Below are 19,184 nucleotides of genomic sequence, written 5' to 3'. Positions count from 1 at the left end.
TCTTACACACAGAAAACGAATGAAAACAAAGAAATCAAACAATGTAGTTGTGCAAAATAAAAAACAAAGCAAAACAAAAATCTTTCCAAAGATTCATTTTATTTATATATTTTTTACTGGTACTAATCGATGAAAAAATTAGGTCAAAAGAAAAGTGAATTAAAACATGTCCATCGTCCAAGCAATGAACTACCCTTTGACTTGGCATAACTGCTGACAAATTAGATACAGTCAATCACCATCGGACTAACCTACTTCACAGGTTGTTACAACTACTTTACACCAGCCAACTTTAGAAATACTAAAACAAAATAGATTGAAATATGTTAAAACAAAACAAAAAATCTGCTATGTAGACAAATAAATTAAAAAAAAAAAAAAGAAAATGGAAAAGTAGGCCAAAGTGTAAGTAAAATGAATATGTTAGATTTTCAATTAACACATCAGTTTTAACAGATTATTCCTTTACAATATAAAAATTGTCGAGCAATTAGTGTTCTGCTTTATGTAACAATCTTAATCTGTTCACTTCCCCCCAAATTTATCTTAATTCTCTTGAAACTGTTAGGTACTCCTAGGTAGATGGGCTAGCAAAAATGTAATTTAAGAAAAAAAGACTTAACACTGCATCTTCATCAAACCAAATTTTTTCCAAAACCATCAAACCAAAAGTTAATTTCTGTTAAAATTTTTTTGACAACAGACAACTTTACTGCTTATCCAGGAGGTGGCAGATTGAACTATATGAACCTCTGTAGCCAAAGAAGATCATTTCGTAACGTGAACTGGTGTAACTTCTTCCTGATCCTGGGACTTAGTAAGAAAGTAGGATACAATCTAGGAGAATTGGTGCAATAGTCCTCGTAGGCTGCAGTGCCATACGACAAAAGTCTCGCCTTTCGAAACAATAATGGAAATAGACAGCAGAGAGTAACAGAGACCCATGAAACCTGATGGGAACAGGTTCTTACAAGCTTCTTTTACCACAATTCTTAAGATTTTCTTCAAATATCGAATGTTCCTTCTAAATGTTTAGGTGACTACAACAACAGTTCTTTTTAACAAAAGAAAAAAGGGGAAAGTATTGAGATCATAACTTCAATTCAAGTTTGATGAACATTATTTTCAAGCCTAAACTTGCCAGGGAAATTTAGCATCATATATAATTCTATTGTTATGTCGTAGTTACAATATAATTCAGTTTAATAGCACTAACCCAGTGAATCCATCACACGTACCTGCAAATCTGTTGTAAAATGTAGTTTCCAGAGGAAACAACATTATATCTGTGCTTAGTTAACACTTAATGAAATCAGATGAAAATTGCAAAAAACTAAAAGAACCTTTTGGGGAATTCGCATTTCAGATCATAGCCATTACCTTCAAACTTTCAGCAATTCGTTTAATACTCAATTATTTGATATAAAGTACCAAATTACTAAAATGGCATTGAGTTTAAAGAAAACCCTCCTCAAACCCTACAGGAAACCTTAGTCTAATTTCCCTAGAAAGATAAAAAATTTAAAATCTGAATAAGTGCTTTAAATAAATTCATTAGTTTCATTTTCGAAACAAATAAAAATAATTCGCAAAGAAAACTGGTATTGTCGTAGGAATGATTTTCGTCGCTGATTCAGAAGGCTTCAAAACGAGTTTTCTATCTCGAACTCAATAAAGAAAATTGGAAACGACCCTACAATTCCTGTTACTAGGTTAAATGTGTGTAAAAGAAAGTTCGGCTGGGTAAAACTGGTTGTGTTTGGTACAGGGATTGTGAAGGCGGAAAGCGCTGCTGCATGTACCACCTGCCAGAGGGGCTCTTCTGCAACCCAACCATCCATCCCTACAAATACCCCACAATGCTAACACCCAAACCATAACGTCATTCTTCCTAATTCCCGCCAAAATATTTACCTACAAACAAATTTTTAATTTACCTTTACTGTTGTTTAGCAATTACTATTAAAATGAAGCACAGATTTTTTTTATTGTTCAAAGAAATTTTGTTTTTTAAATTTAATTCGACTCATTCTATTTAGGAAGTATTAACACCCACAGAATTTACAAGTAGAAACTTCAAATCATATTTTGTATTGATTTGAACGATTATTGTAGCTATTATCTAAATAAACAGGCGCACTATGTTAGCGTTTTTTTATAATTACACATACAAATACAGTATTTAGCTTGCACCTGTATTTGCTCTCATTTGTTTCTCTATGACCGCCAAAAGACGGGAGTAGACTAAACTTCATAGAGCTTGGTAATTATTGCTATTCTGGTCTACTAACTTGGATATCCCCCTATTTGAGTCATTTGCACAGGATCTATCGGTGTTAGTTCTTTGCTTTTGGGGTTTGACATATTCACAAGGTAAACCTCACTTTTCGCCACCCATTAGCAACTTCACCTTTATGACATTGCATTATATTATATAAACACTAGCTCGTTACAGGGTCACAATAAATGTTTTGCCTGCAGTATATACAGTTTTAGGAATAATTTCTGCACATGCCTAGCGTAAAAAAAATGTATAACCTGATCAGATTAGTGAAGTTTAATTTTGAGATGACAATTTTATAGAATTTAGAATAAATAGTATTCAATGAGCCAGCTTAAGGTTTAACCATTACGAAAAACTGCAGCTTGAATAATCTCGACTGACAATTAGTGGCTGAAAGGATAACATCAGTTTTCAAAAACACTTTACGAAGAATCACTTAATGACAATAAGTATGGACATTATTGAATAAAAAGAGTTTTCATGCAAAAACTAAGGCAAATATTAAACAAAAGTGCAGAAAACTTGAAAGAAATAAAACAATAATTTCTACAATTGGAAGTTACATAAAAATCTCTAATAGTTGGAATCATTTAATATTACACATTTATAATGCTATAAAATGACATGAATTAAGGAATAACTTGGAATACTAATAATTAACGGAAACAACATATAATAATAAATTAGTCCTAAATGGAAATTTGAAATCTGTATTTACGTAAATAGCTGAATTTGTTGTGGTTGATTCATTTCACTTACAACTTTTTCAAAAATGTTGTGTAAGAATTGCACACTTTCAAGTGGGGAAGTAATATATTAAAATCAGTTTAATTTAAATATACTGTAATAGTCATATTCTTGACTTTTTTACTATACTTCCTTTCTAGAGGCATAATTAAAGGATTAAACCATTTAGGAAAATGGTTTATGAAAAGCATCATACTCCGAAAGTTTTGCAAATAACACATTAATTTTGATTCACCGATGTAATAAGGCCGCAATAAGTAATTTTGATGCGTACTTAAGAATACCCAGTTTAGAAAAATGTATGACTAAATAAGCTATAACTGTAATGAGGCAAAGATGCAGAAAAGAGAGAAACAACATCACTGCGTAAATCGAACTTACATAAAATTATGTAAAGATATTCATTTGGTATTTCCTACGAAGAAAAGAGAATTAAGAAAACCATATCCTTTCGAGGTAATAAATAGCCATAGATGATATAAAGCTCCTTGAGATAAAGTGCAATAAATTTCTATCTAATTTGAATTTTTTTTCAGCTTATTAGATTCTTAGAAAACGTTTTTGCAATACGAAAATATACATAACTAGCAATATATAATAATCTAAAGGAAATAATGTTTCTCAAAACACATTCAATCTAAACACAAGGCAAGAAAATATCGCTAAGAACTATGAGGCCTAATAATAATAGGACTTATATGACGCGTATCTGCGAACAAAAGTATTTTTTTAAATAAATACCTAAAGACAGAAAACAAATATTTCTAAAAGAGGAACATTTATAATAAAATATTATCTATCATTAAGTCAAAACAGGAGGCAACGACTATTTATTAGATTGCGTTATCAGCACACCAGAACATCACATGAACTTACAAGTTATCTAAACACCAGTTTCATAGAGATATTAGACACAATATATACTAAAGAAAAAAAAAATCTATTTAATAAATTGAGCAGATAAAATATAACTGTCCGTTTTAAGTCATTTATTAATTTTTTATTTCACATAATCAAGTTTTAATTTACATAAAGTTTTCATTCACAGGCAAGTTAATATTTAAGCGCTTGACTTAACAACTAAAACTTAAGCAAGGGAACGAAAAATTCTGTAGACAGCAATAAAATTTATCAAACAAAAATATCAATGAATTTCTTAAAAATAAATAAGATATGCAAAAAAGAAAAAAGATTAAATAAGAATCTTTGCATAGAAAATGGTTCCATAACCTTGGAAAGATAAGCGCTCACTAAAAAAGATAACTGAAAATTATCTCCCTTACTTTATATTTGGAATACGTAAATTTTTATTTGAAGCCTTAATCACATTCTGGAATATACAAGAATCAATAAATTTCGGCAGTAAACTTTATATATTGGGAAACTATTAGTTGATAGAACTAATGTATTCTGGAAAATATAAAAGAAAAACAAAACAAAAAAAAAAGAAGCTGGATACCTCTTAACAGAAATGTGCCCGAGTGACCTAACAGATCATAACGGCCAAAAAATAGCAATTTTTAAATATCATTCAAAAATAAACTTAATAGCAAAAAAAAAAAAGGATGAGGATTTTATTAGAGTGGTTACAATTACTGAACCATAAGAAATAAATGCACTATTTCATTAAATAGATAGTGGTGACACATATTCGGTACCAAGAGCCATTGGTCCACAAGGGTAATGACCTAGAGCGGACCTCGTCTGACCAATAAACATCATAAAGGCGTAATTCTTTCTTCGCTAATCACTAATTTTAATATGCATTTTAACTTACTTCAAAAAATGGGCTGCACGCTGATAGGACGACTTTATGAGCTTTTAAATATTGTCCTTCCGCTGCAAGTGTACAATCAACCAATGTGCCACTTTCCAACAAGTTGTCGAAAACAGATATAAGCGTGCTTTGGTGATTATTCCATCGTAAACAAAACTGTTGATTCCCCGCCATGTCATATATACACCGCGAAAATAAAAAACCGAAAGAATCTGTGTTTATAAATTTAAGAAAATAAAGTTGGTTAAAACACACCACTGTTTGGATACATTAGGCACACGACAAACTAAGCAGAAGCCATCTATATACATCATAAGGAGTCACTAGCCTACTTGATATCTTCATTATTAAACTTAATTAAGAAAACTTTTTATTTTTTTTTAGTAATTAAATTTTATACTCAATAATATTTTTTATTTAATATAAACTATTTTAATTTTTCTTTTTCTTCTATAAATAATTAATTAACAGCAATTGAAACCTTCTTGATGCTTTAGTTTTCTATTTTGGTATTTATTAGAAAGTTATTTAAAAAATGAGAACTACTATTGATAAAAATGTTTATGCTGATTCTATACCGTACTTTTGTTTTTTGGCTAAGCCGGTGATCAGGTTTATCCCCCACAGAGAATATCATAGGGTGAATGACAAATTTGTTTAGAATGAAAAAAAAAAGAAGTCATTAACTAAGAAAAAGAGTGCGTGATCTCCTATTCGTTGGTATTGTGTAATTTTGTTATATTTTGAACCAGACAAATCTAATCTAATGTAAGAATTCATGGCAGTAAGTGACAATCTTTATTTTTTGTACATTTTTAGTTTTTATCAGTAATCCTTCTCCGGATTTTTCTTGGTTGCAATTAAGAAAATTTCCTTGTTGCAGGGAGACTTCTTGAAGATATTATTGTAGCTGAATTTTTGTTTCTGAATAAAGTTTTTGAAATTGGGGTACAGTTGTATTTATTAACCCTACGCACCCAACTGATATTTATCTGATCTGGTAGAATACATTTATGTAACAATATTTATGATTTAGGAGGAGGAAATGGCGGTGGAACCAACGACTGGAATCAGTCAGTGATTAGACGGGGTCACAGAGTACCATACAAGCGACAGCAGACAACTGAGCTAGAGAAGGAGTTTCTTGTCAACCAGTATCCAGAAAGGAACAGGCGGCTAACAATTGCAAGGGATCTCCGACTTACAGAAAGGCAGGTGAAAATATGGTTTCAGAATAGAAGGATGAAATGGAAAAAGGATCGAATGAGACAGGGTCTTGCTATTACATCAGGTATTTCACCGGTGGTTGTTACACCACCTGCATTTCCAATTTTTGATACCATAGTTAACCTCAGCACAAAAACAAATGATCAAGCGCCTCTGGATCTCGCACAGAGATAATTACCGGTTGTAAATATTCTTTTAAACCATTGGCGTCCACCTTTCTTGCGTTTGTTTGTTGTATGCCGGCAGTTATATATGATTTTGTTGAGTATTTATAACATATCTTTTTTGGAATGGAAAATTTGGGGAAAGATTACATTTATGACGCTTGGTCTAACAAGTGACGATTTCTAAGTTGAAATTTGATTATTACAATCATTTTTTGAATTTCACTGCATTAAGATTCAACTTGCCACTATCAACTTATTCTGCATTGTACTAATTATTCTTACACAATCTTCATTTATTTAGGAAAGTGAATTTGTTTGACTGAATTTTACTTTGCTTTGGTATTCAGAGTTCATAATAATAAACCGCAAATGAAAAGGTTGAAAGTTGGAATAGTGTAAACTTTATTGAAAACAGGTTTTCTTATTCTTTCAAATGTTAAAAAACAATATCTGTTCAGTTTCTCATTGATTTCTTTATGCTTTTTAGCTGAGTGAAAATTTTTAAATGAAAAAAATAGATGTAAATCTTACTCTATTCCATTACTGGTTAGATTTTGCTTAGAACACAAGGAAAAACCGAGAGGGTGCTGAAAGAAATGAATTAATCCTGTATTGGCGTTAATTGCCTGGAAATATTCCTCTGAAACAATGGGCAGAAAAGTGCCAGCGATCTCATTAATTTTTTTTCGCTTTTAATGGCCGGGAAGGCTCTCTAGATTGATAGATTGAGAATCTGTAAAACCAAATCCACTGTGACCTAGAATATTATGATCACACTCTAAGCAGAGTGTCTGTATTGTTCTATAGACTTTGCACCTATGGACTTTTTAAAGATTTTAATGTATGGAGGGTGAGCATAAAAAGTGAATTTTTAAATTTGCTAATCCCAAATAGTTACATTAACTATCTTTATAGGCCCTATGAGTAAGTATTGTTTGAGTGTTTATGAATAGGATATATATTGAGCTCCAGCGTGAGTATTATTTTAAGATCTCCAAAGCAGTGGCACTTACCTTTATTGGGTTCATCATGTAATAATGTTTACTTTGCAGCGGGGCTGACTGTACAAAAACTGTAATGTGACTTTCGTAAGAAATAATGTCCAAAAGAGCTCGCTAAAAAATCTACAAGCGCTTATATATGTAGAAAGTTGAGTCTTCAAGAATTATTCCTAATCAAATTGAAAAGGGAACAAAATCTGTTTTATCCAAGGCCCCTAGTGCGGTTTTCAGTGAGACAGTGTATGTGGGTGTGTGTTAGTTATAGTATATGCTTAATGTTTGATGTTGAACTATCGTGATGTATGTGTGCCTATGAGGCATTTTAAACCCAGGTTGTTGCGTATATTAATCTATCTGTATTGTGCGTTGATGAAATAAGTTGTTAGGTTGGAGACCCACAGGAAAACCAAGATTCCTGAAGAAGGAGATATTTCATTTAGGGCAAAAGCGAAGAAGAAAAATTATTTCTAGGAGTAAAAAATACTAAAAGCTCATCCTCAGAAAGGTGTTAATGTTAATTTAGTGAGAAGTTATTGCCAAATTGAATATTTACTTTGTTCTAAAAACTTGGTGGGCCATTGGTTTAAAAGAATTTTTTTTTATATACATAAAGGATATAACTTACGTAATGTATTAAATGCAGTATAGTTAGCCTTAGGAAAACAATCTCCCCTTAATTAGTGTGCAGCGCATTTTAATGTAAATATTCCTCAAGGAAGTAATAATGATGCTAATAAGAAAAGGAGTACAGCAGCAACTTTTGGCAGTCTATTATTATTGTTAGAGTAAGGTGTATATTATATATTTTGAAGTACAAATACTTAGTTCGCATTTTATTGCCATTGCTGTTGAAGGCCAAATTACAAGGGCTACTTTTTATTTTGAATGATTAATATTGCAATGGGGTGATAGCACAATATAAGTTGCAATATTTAAAAGTAAACACCATATGAAAGTCAATTTATATATTAAAAAAAAAAAAAAAAAATTCTGTTCATACTTGATATGATAACAGTACCTGAAATATAATGAGATTTATACTTGCCAATAAGCGTAGTGACCTTAGTAGTAATATACAATTATTTTATCTTATTTTTAATAAAGTGTAAAATTTAGTCATTAAGTAGGTATTTTTAGTAAGGTAGAAATTCTGATACATTGCATAGGTATGTAATAATATCTAACCAAAATTTCTTTTATTTTCGTATTAAAAGGGTTTGTTGACATATAAACAAAATCGTTATTGTCACCACATCTCTCTCTATTTATATTTATTTTAATCATCTTTTTTACAGAGAAATGGATTTTGAGTCTTCATTTAAGTAACTTGAACTTTACAAATATTATTTGTTTCTATTTAAAAGTATTTTACATATATATATATATATATATGTTACAATGTTTATGGTAATAAATTGTTGAAAAATATTTGAGGGAATAGTTGTAATAGAGCCGGGAGTTCAATAAGTGTAACGTGCTGGGGTTCCATCTCACTTGTAGTTTTCAGAAGGAAGTTTAAAATTATGACTTGCATTTCCAGTGGGTTTCATTTCTTGGTATTTTACTCATCTTTTAGCAGTAAAATAAAAAATACTATTCATTTTTCTATTAATTATGTTAGTGAAAATCGTGTTAAATTATCCCTTAGCAACATTGAATAAAAAAAAATGCCACTTTTAAAGAGGATTTTTTTTTTAGATGGGCATTGATCTGAGACAGATGTGATCAAAGGAGGTTAACGAATTTAATATTGCATTTCAAGTTAAAAATTCCGGCGTGTATAAAAATATTAGCTTTAATGTTAGCCAGTATTTTGCACGCTAATATTATTCCTCTTATTTGTTTGCTAAAGTTTACTATTAAACAAAATTAAATTCAAGACCAAAAAATTCTGATGGTGATTTTTGAGCTAACATCTCTAGGCTTATACCAATATAATTCTGCGGTTTCAGATATTTATGGGTAGGATCCTTTTAACAAAAAGTAAATCTTATTTTCACTAATTTAACTTATCAAACCATAATGTGAACCCCAAAAAACCGATTCGTTGAATCAATATAACTGTTGGGTGCACTAGGTCTTGGTCTTGGAAAATAACTGCAATAAGTCACTGCACTGGTATCGATTAAAAATTTTGTGAATATCACTGGCCTTTAACTTTCAGAAATTCTTATATCTAACCAAATTTCCTAAACCTAATCTTCAGGAAGGGAGAACCCTGCAGTATTCTATAATTCTAAATACTCCGCCTAGAAAACTTTAGCGAATCTAAAGATGCCTACAGATTCTTGAATGCAGACTCGTGTCTTTGTTGAAATCTTGAGCTCTTACTGGAATTATTAATTTCTGCATTCACTTTAAAAAGGCAGTCGTCAGGTTGATTTTATTGTACTGCAGGATATGCAGAGGGATGTAGAATGATGTCGCAATTATCTCGTTGATGGAAAAATTACCTGACCAATTCTGTGGAAACGGCGCTGAAAATATTCAGGGCCTAAAACAGGTTCCGTTTTAACAGATTTAGAACGAATCGTTTATTTGGATCAAGAAAGGTGACTCAGCCTTGCTTTCGCCAATATCTTCTAAATTCTTCGAATAACTTTCTTGTTAGTGACTTTGCCAATTTTTTTAGGATACTGAGTGTCATAATAAATGATTTTGGGCTGTTCTAATCTTGCTAGGCTTGATCATTTTTGTGTAGTGGCAATAAGATGGAATTCCAGTATAACTATCTCCTATGCATGTAGTGAACAGTTTTTTGTTTCATATGACCCTCCGCAGATGAATTAGAAGAAACTTATCAATTATTTAATTTTCTATTATGTTAAATGAACTCATTCAATTACAGTTTCTACTATATGTGTACTTCTTAAAGATAAACTTGTGAGATTACTCCCTGATCTATATCCACGCATTTATCTTTATATCGAAATGTTACCTAAGTTCATTTTCGTGCCATTTTTTTATTTTAATAGTATAAGAATAAGTTCTTTGTGTTTTTAACTCATTATTGTCAAGCTTACCAAATTCTCTTTAGTTTTTTGAGTGACGTTTGAAAAATATAGGAAATCACTTATTAAAAATTCACGACCTAGGAAACTATTGAAACTTTTGGTCTTATTGCATGGTTATTCAGATAAAAGAGAAAAAGAAAATTATTAATCAAGCCACATTATATTTTGACTTCTGAACAGTTTTAAAGGTTGGTATAAAAATATACCAACTTCAGAAAACTCAATGAATTGTTTGTTAAGTTTACTTTTGCAATGTTATTTTACTTTCTTAAAAATCAAAAATATTTGTTTAAAAAGATCCTCTAACAAAAACCACTTCAAAATAAAAAGATGCCCTTGTTCTAAAAATATACATATAAGCCATTTCAATTTTAATTTTTATGTTTAGTTACTATAAAATAAATAACAGATTTGGCTTCGTTAATTGTGAAGCCTGCACCATCAAAGAGCCTTGATTTTTATTTGTATTTTATTTTATTTTTTTTTTGTGATTCCATTCACCTGTGCCTGATTACTGTACATCTTTTCTAATTAAAAGTGTCACCGTTAGTTTTTATTGTTAAAACATAAAGTAAAACCAGTGCCAAATTAATTTAATAAACAGTAATCAAGTGGAAAACTAAAACCTCAGATATAATTAAAAATCAAATATTTATAATATTCATTAGTTATAATACGTAATTTTGTTTGTGTTTCTCAGCTTCCTGAAAAAATACTCAAATAGTGCTTTAATATATTATTTGTTTGTTTTAATTTATGCCTTTTAAAACATATTCTATTAAAGTGGCCTTTCCAAAATAAATAAATAGGTATGTTTAAATGGATATTTCATTCCAAATTTGCGTTATGCATTTAACTTAAAATCTGTTAATTTGTTCTCCTTTTATAAATTTTGTCATCTTTAAAAAAAAAAAAAATTTACAAGAAGATTTTAAAGAAAAGTACAAAAAACGAAGGAAAATCTATTGATTGTAGATTAATAAATTTTGAACCACCCAGTTATAATTTTTTTTTATTATTATTATTTTTTGGTTAAGCCACGATTAGAATCTGATATAATTTGTTTGTAATATTATATAAAGAAGTAGTTAATGAGGTATATTTATGGTTAAGGATGAATCAATAAACAAAATAAATTAGTGCAGTACCTGGTTTTTATTTTAAGCTATATTAGACTTGTATAGGTTTTTTTGTTTTGTAAATGCAAGAATTTGGCAAATCATGAAGAGAAAACAATGTACTATTTTATATATATATATATATATATATCATTTATATATATATATTTATAAACAAAAATATTTATAAATATGCCTTAATGAATGCTATACATGTACATTGCTTACTGTGTTGTAAATGCTTGTGAAAATGGTAATTAATTTACAAATTTACCGCCTTTAGATGGTTGAATAATAAATATATAAATAGTAGTTTATTATTTATAGTATTTTTAGTAATTTAAGGAAATAAAATTGAAGAAGTATAAACAAAAACAAAAATTATAAGTATTCTCAAAAGCAAAAGTGCAGAGTATTGCCTTGTATATTGTATATACATATTTTTATAGCATTTAACAGTTGTATTTAATTAATGAAATGAATAATTTTTTTATTATTATTATTATTATTATTATTTTTAATAAGAGCAAAAATAAATTGTATTATTGTTTGACAAGAGTATTACTATATTTGTAAATAATATGTAGTCAATTATAAAGCTTTATATTTGTGACATACTCATAAATAAGATTATTTATAAAATTATAACTATATAAAATGGATGAGGTCAGAAATAGGTAAGTTTTTTTTTTTATTTTTTTTTTTACCGAAAGAAACAAACAAGATTGTAATTTTTTAAAAAATTGGCTTTGAGCCATTTTAAATTTATTAAGAAATTATTACATTTTTTTTTTTGTGTGTAGTTAGTCGCTGTATATTTTTAAAATTATTTTTCTGCAATCTCAGAAAACTAACTTATTTTAGTAGATTTGCAATGCCTTTAATTATGTTAGTGAAGAAAAAAAGGTTGTCTTACCGTAAGTAGATTGTGAGATATGATGTAATTAATTTTACGTTTGATTTACTTTGTGTGTGCGTAAGAATTTAAGAAATTTGAGATTTTGAAAAAAATTAAAAAAATCGAGTTTTTTTTATATTAGCATAGATGAAATATTTTTTTACTTGTGCTGTGAATCTATAGGTATAAATGTTGTTTAAGTCTATTATTTTTAAAATTTAGTTTTAGTTTTTAATAGATTTTTAATTTCACGTTTATGATATGTTCCCAGTGTAGAAAAAAAAAAGATATTCGCTTTTCTCTCTTCTAGTAATGCAAAAAATTCCTAACAGACGAATTCTTCAGTCTTCCTAAATAATAATTGCTGTCAATGGTGTAAATAATAAACTTTAGAGTTCATAAAAGATAACAGTTTCAATGAAATCTCAGAAATGATGCCTAATATCAATTTCTCTACCGAAAACAATTTCTATAATAAAAAAGTATTTTTTTTTTTTTTTTTACTTTTTGTCAGTTTGCTTCATTAAAGGATTTTTTAGTGATGATTAAAAATCCCCATTTGGTCTTCAATAATATCTTAATAATAACAATCAATCAGTCATTTCACTACTGTTCCTTAAATTGAAGATATTTTGGACTTTTTTCAGTTGATTTTCTGTCATTTCAACGTTCAATGGTTTCAGAAATAATTAATTAACAGATTTCTAGATATTTATTCTTAACAAATTAAACATTTTTTTAAAAAATTTTGTATCGATCCAGAACAATTAGTTTCCGCTTCATTTTATACTAGTGTTTCAGTATCAACATGATTGTTAACAGTTGATAATAGAACTCGAGGCTGCACAATTTATGAAGTCTCTTATTTTGTTTTTTTTTTTACTCAAACATTTATTGAATGTATGCTGTTTTGTTTTATTACTTTTTCCATTCAAACATGTACATATTTATTTCGCCAACCATGTGGTCTGACCATTTAGGTATTTATTGTAATTGTTGCCCTTGGGAAATTCTTCATACTCAGAATCATAATAACACATTTAATCAACTTTCTTTGTTTTCTCACCAAGCGTAGCCATTTACGCTTACTCCTTGTTAATTTTGTAAAAACGATTGGTCCAGACATTCCATTAAAATGGCAAGGATTGCCTATGCACCACCACCAACGCTCAAAATGTGCCCCTAACAGAATTTGTGCAAGAATGCTTCAAATAAAAGTTGTAGACCTGTGTGTTACCAATGATTGTACCCATTGAAGCGATTGGCGTGAAAATCTCGAAATAAAGAAAGTGATTTCTTCATGTAGAAAGATCTTAATGGACGACTTTTTGTCTTTGTTTATATACACACTCACCAGAGTCCATTAAAAAAAATTATTTTTGGGAAATATCAGGTTACCTCGTTACGAGTTTATTCGTTATAAACTCAATATAAAAATACGATAGCAATAGGCGAAAAGTAAACAGTTTGTACGTTATTTGAGTTATGCAGTAAAATAAATCAAAACGTCGGGAAAACTTTTCGGAAAACCGAAGAAAAAAAAGTTCAGTCTAGGTCTAAAAAGTCAATTAGCAATACTTTATTTTACTTTGTGAGCTTACACTTAAAGTTCAGCAATAACAATTAAATTACTGTTTTTTTGTTTTTTTGTTTTGTTTAATTCTCATTCTAATTAAATAAATGAGCCTACATAGTTGATTACAGTAGATATTCTTTTACTTTTGAAGTTTGATTGAACTCAAAACTGAAATGGATTAATTTTATTTTTCTAATTACATACTTTTTTCTAGTGTTTAAATAGAAAAATCGCATTCATTTAGCGTAAAATCGAAAGTTTTCCCATTAGATCTCGCAAGACTTCTTCAAAATTTCAATTTCCTTGTCAGAGAAGCGCATTAGGGAAGCGTATGCCATAGCACTTTTATTTAATTCGATTCAGATCGTAATTGTTTATGTTCACATGAAATTTTTTTTTAAAGAAATCATTGCAGAATTTGAGATTTTTATAATGTTTACAATTTTGCTTTATTATTTTGATTTTACCTTTAATGATGCACACTTTCAAACATTTACTTATTATAGAAATTTTGGCCATTACGCTTTTTAAGCTAAACATCATTTTATATAAATTAAGCAGTATTAATTGTGCGAAATTATAATTTGCCAAATTTTTTAATTATATTTAATTTTCAAATTTGTTTATATTTTTAATAGTGACAAGATTGTCAACGAGTGGATTTTTAGCTCAGTAGTTGCAAAAAATATATATATTTATATTGTCAAATGAATGTGAAAGTTTTTGTCATTAATTTTCAATTTTAAACAATTTTATTTTGTCTGGATTCATGGGAATCCTCAGAATTTAGGTTTAGAGCTACTAGAAATGTTTTACGAAATTGTGAATATCTATATATTTAAGAACAGTATATGAGTGTTCAGATGACTCCAGATGATTTGAGTTCATTGATTTCTAGCTTCTTCTATCTTTGCTACTCAGGATCGGTTGATTTGGGAGATGCAAGAATTCTGGTTACTATAGTATGAAGACTAAGTACTATTGCTTTTATTTTCTAACTTTTTTTTTTTTTTTTTTCAACCCACAAGATCGAGCAGTAAACAATGGGGTCCGTTCGCTCTCGGATAATTAGCATATCCGTCTGAATTTATGTTATTCATGTTTGTAATTATACCGTTGAAATATTAGTAAACACTTAAATGAAAAAAATACATAATATTTCTAGTCAGAAGCACTCTAGGGACTGGACTAGCTTTTGACATGCCTACTTATCTTTCACATTCATTTGGTGTATGAAGAAAATTTGGCTGTCTTTGTTCTGAATGAGAAAGCAGGTAGTAATTTGCTGAAGGCTAGCAAAGTGTTTTTTTTTGTATTGGTCTAATTTATGTATAAAAACAAAATATTTATTGTTTAGTGAGTACAAATATTGACGAAAAAGTCTTTATTGCATAAGATATCAAAAATATATTTATAATAATTGTCTTAACTAATTTTGACAGAAAAAAATCATGATAAAAGTGGTTAGTAGAAAACATTAAACTGATACTTTCTTCTTATTTATAAAGATTGTTTATGAAACAATGATTTGTATTATAAACTTTTTTTTATACAAAACTTGTTAGAACATTATTAAATTCCATCTATTGCAATACGAAAGTTTGCTTTTTAAGATCGGTTCCTTTCTTGGCACTGATTGGTTCCAGCAGATCATAATTTAATGGTCTTCATAAATCTCGCGAAGTAATTAAGGTGATCATACAATTTGTAACATCTTCTGCTCTACGAAACTATCTTAATTGTCATCTGTTATTCTTCTTGTGCCTTAACCCGTTTCACTCCTGTCACTTCTTGACTCCCTAAATTTTGACCATCTTTAGTTTCGAACTACACTAGGAATGTTGCTTACAATGTAACAGTATCTTGTACTCTCTTCATATAACTTCACCGCTTGGATACACTCTGTATCTTGAAATCTTCTTAAAATTTAGAAAATAATTGAAACCTTCTTTTTTTCCAAAGAAAAAATCACAGATGGGCAAATCATACTTTGTATGTCTAATGTATATAATTCTCTGTAGGGTATGAATTCAACTTTTACAAATTAATTGTCTAATCTCATTTCTCTCCGTAACCCAAGTAAAATAACTAAAACACACTTGATAGAAATATAATAGTTCAGACTTCGGAATTGATTGAGACAGGTCATGAAAATTGAAATTACTTCAAATCCTGGTCTATATTTTAACACTAACAGAAAAAAAAAAAAATAATAACTGTTTGAAAGAGGTCATATCAAACAGCAGTAAAAAGTGCTTACGTTTTCTTTTTGATTATTGTCAAGTAGTAAGTATTGTTTATTTCATTTTTTAATAATTAAAAAAAAAAAATTAACCTAATCTTATCTTTACTTCGTATTTGCAGTTTTTTGTTTGTCTAGTATTATGTTTAAACCACTTAATTACAAAAATTTGTTTTGCCTGCTGTGGCAGGAATCCTAAAACTTACATGCATTGTCTTTCTTAATTTTTATTATTATTATTTTAAATAAATAATTTGTACTATAAAAATAAGATATTAAACTAAAATATTTGAGTGTTCTTTCCATGTGAATTTCAATAGTATGTAGTAGAGTAATGCTTCCCTTAAAAATTAAAATGAATAAAAAAAGCTTATGCTTATTTTAAATGCTTAAAACATCGTAGTACTTCCATTTTTTTTTGTTTCTTCCCTGTTAAATTTAAAAATATCCTATGAGAAATACTCACATGGCTATCTACTATCGTACTATTTCAGTTGCTAAATTTAAAATGGGCAAATTGACTTGAGATTTTGAATTTTACTAAAATTACTTGCCTACATTATTTTATGATTGGTGGAAGCTCCATGGTAACATCTACTTTTTTCTTTTTTTTTTGCGCGCGTTATTAGCGCCCGGAGCTTTTTCAGTGCACTACCGGCCCCAGACAAGGTTTTCTCGTTACAGATTTTCTGAAATATTTTTCCAGGTCAGGGATTTTTTCGTTGGGATTTGTCAATTGTCCCTGTAAAAATAAATCACTAAGCAATATATTCTATGCACAATATATACTTTCAGTAGGTGGAGTTATTAAAGGAAAGAGGTTCTCATTCCTCCATTTATCTTCATCATAATTGCGATGTAATTTCTCCTATTACAAATGAATAACACTTTTAGAGTTAGAAGATGGAATTGACAAAATTAAAAATTACAAACCCAAAGTAAGACGATACCCAAACGATTAAGATATCATTTTACTACCAAATAGTAGCTAATGCAATTCAAAATCAGTAAACAGTGAACATTCATATGAATTCCTTATTTTTCTCACAGTTACAATACTAAATAGGTTGCAATAAATAGGAATTTGATTGAATAAAAAATTTGAATTCTGGACAAAAAATTTAGAAAAATATAACAAAATACATATTTACAAACTTTTAAAGAACCTAGAAAATCGGTACTGTAAATTTACTAATAGTTTTTTGTAGCTACATTTGTGAATTATAAAAAATTTGGTCTATTTGCAGAAAATTAAGCACATTCTTCCTAAAGACCTTAAAATGTAGAGCAGAAATTATTTTAAATGTGAAGTCACAAAAAAAATTATCTGTAAAAATGTAAACTACATTGTTTATTTTGTTAATATTGAAAAGTGAGAAGTAAAGATTAAAAAAAGGTAACATATTTATCTGCTTGTGTTGTAATTTGCATTGAAATAAAAAAAATATATGCGCTTTGATGGCAATTTTTATTTATTATATGATAAACATATCACAATAGTTAATGTTATTTGATATGAACTGATAAAATAACAAAACAAAACATGTATTTTACAACACCCCATATAGGCAAGTGTGACTAAGTATAACCCAAATCCTCTGCGACCTACTAGAGGTACTGATGGCTCCTATAAGTAGTAAGTGTAATTAGTTGTAATTATCAGTGTGAGTGTTTAAAGACGAATTAAGATAAAACTAAGTATACATATGTTAGTTTTGGCCACGCAGTTTTCCGGCCAAAAACAGGAAGAAAATTGATACAAATTATTGTGAAACATTATAGTTGGGAAGGTAAAGTCTGAGACGAATATTCTGTCTGTAAGTAGAAAGTGGAAAATAAGAAATAAACAATGTTACAAATATAGTTGCGGCAATCAAATTAAACGGCTACAATGTACATGAAGCACATGTACATGATGGTCATTTAGAGATTACAAATTAAACCCAAATAATCGCATACATAACTAGTAGTGCAGGCATTTCTTATAACAATGAGTAAATTCTAGTAGGGTTGCGTGTTTAAGGACATATGTGGTATTCAACTCAGTCTTGGTAAAAAATACTAAATGAACTGATAAGTTTTTCAGAAATATAAATAAGTTTAACATTTATTAAAATTAAGCTTGTGTTAAATTGCTCGGAAACTATTCGAAATTATTATAATTTTATTATTTATGGTCTTCAACCAGACTGCGATTGTTCAGTCATCCAATTACACGATGTCCTTATCAAAAAGACCGTTCGACCGTCCATATTCAGACAGATTAATATTAACATTTTTACTGTGCCAGGAAGATTCAAGTATCTTTTGTTTTTCGGATGAAAACTTAGTTTTATGTGATCCTGTCATAACACTTCCTCTCTGACTAAGAAAATACAAAAAATTGATATAAAAAATTTCCAAAATAATTTTTACTTTCATATTATTCGTGTTAATTTCGTGTTAACTATATTGTCCTTATTCAGCACTTTTTCTAGAAAACGTAAGTACCTTGGCGCTACCTGAGTGAAGTCGGCCATTTGGAAAAAAAAAGCTAGGGAACTGGTAAGTGTTGCAGGCAAGTCGAAAATGTAATAAATAAATAAAAAAATTATAATTACAGTAAGTTATTACAATTTTTTTACTCTACGGAAACAAGCATTTTTCAGTCTTGTGCTGGTACTTCATTTAAACTAAAAACAATTCATTAGTTTTGTTATAATTACAATATATTTCGATACATGAAAAAAAAATATTTAAAAATATAATATTACATAAACGCTGTGGGTAACTGTTTATGTTTGCAAATATAATGCGTTCTGAGATGACCTTTCCTTTTTGCTTGGTAATTACATAATTGGCAGGAATACAATTCAATCGCAGGGTTATGCTTTTCGTTCAGGTGTTTTCTGAGATTGTGCATAAAACGAGTTTTGTGCGGACAGTATGGACAGTCATAAAGTTTTTTCAGAGGTGCAACTGAAAAAAAAAAATCATGACTCTGTAAATGTGAATAATAAAACGAATGTGTTACATGTCAAAAAATAAACACAGTTAAATACTGAAATCCAAACTTAAAAGCACAGAATACAAGAACAAATAATTTACTTACTTAATAATTACCACATAAATAATTTCCTGTTCAAAAAGTAAG

At 29.0% G+C, this 19,184-nt stretch overlaps 3 protein-coding genes across 16 annotated transcripts in view; 1 reads left to right on the top strand and 2 right to left on the bottom strand.

Moving 5' to 3' along the window:
• LOC141450233 (uncharacterized) overlaps positions 1-5,130 on the bottom strand; it is an 84,048-nt gene extending 78,918 nt beyond the window's left edge. For 11 of the 13 annotated variants that reach the window (XR_012455994.1, XR_012455995.1, XM_074120486.1 and 8 more), the window contains exon 1: positions 4,809-5,128. Coding sequence is in view for 11 of the 13 variants with exons in the window: in XM_074120486.1 (XP_073976587.1) it covers positions 4,809-4,982 (174 nt within the window). In the remaining 2 variants the exon portion in view is untranslated. Of the gene's footprint in view, positions 1-4,808 lie in introns of all 13 variants that reach the window. The other 2 variants (XM_074120444.1, XM_074120440.1) reach the window with 2 other exon arrangements.
• The window catches only part of LOC141450276 (uncharacterized), a 152,330-nt gene that overhangs the window by 70,173 nt on the left and 62,973 nt on the right, over positions 1-19,184 (bottom strand). The window contains exons 6-7 of one of the 2 annotated variants that reach the window (XM_074120564.1): positions 18,805-19,009; positions 18,623-18,723 (exon numbers count right to left, since the gene is read on the bottom strand). The exons of the other annotated variant lie outside the window; for it this stretch is intronic. Of the exons in view, the coding sequence (XP_073976665.1) occupies positions 18,696-18,723; positions 18,805-19,009 (233 nt within the window). The 3' untranslated portion in view covers positions 18,623-18,695. Of the gene's footprint in view, positions 1-18,622; positions 18,724-18,804; positions 19,010-19,184 lie in introns of those variants that run through there. 2 annotated transcript variants of the gene reach the window in all.
• On the top strand, positions 5,805-16,025 carry LOC141461466 (homeobox protein Hox-A5-like; the record flags this gene model as incomplete). Its single annotated transcript, XM_074142606.1, has 1 exon — positions 5,805-16,025. A coding segment is annotated over one exon (405 nt), but the record flags the coding sequence as incomplete, so codon positions are not given.

The sequence above is a fragment of the Rhodnius prolixus genome, unplaced genomic scaffold, assembly GCF_049639745.1.
Source record: "Rhodnius prolixus isolate KJV_2025 unplaced genomic scaffold, Rpr scaffold_1, whole genome shotgun sequence".
Classification (NCBI taxonomy): domain Eukaryota; kingdom Metazoa; phylum Arthropoda; class Insecta; order Hemiptera; family Reduviidae; genus Rhodnius; species Rhodnius prolixus.
The sequence above is the reverse complement of the archived record's forward strand: the minus strand, read 5'-3'. Positions and strand labels throughout refer to the sequence as shown.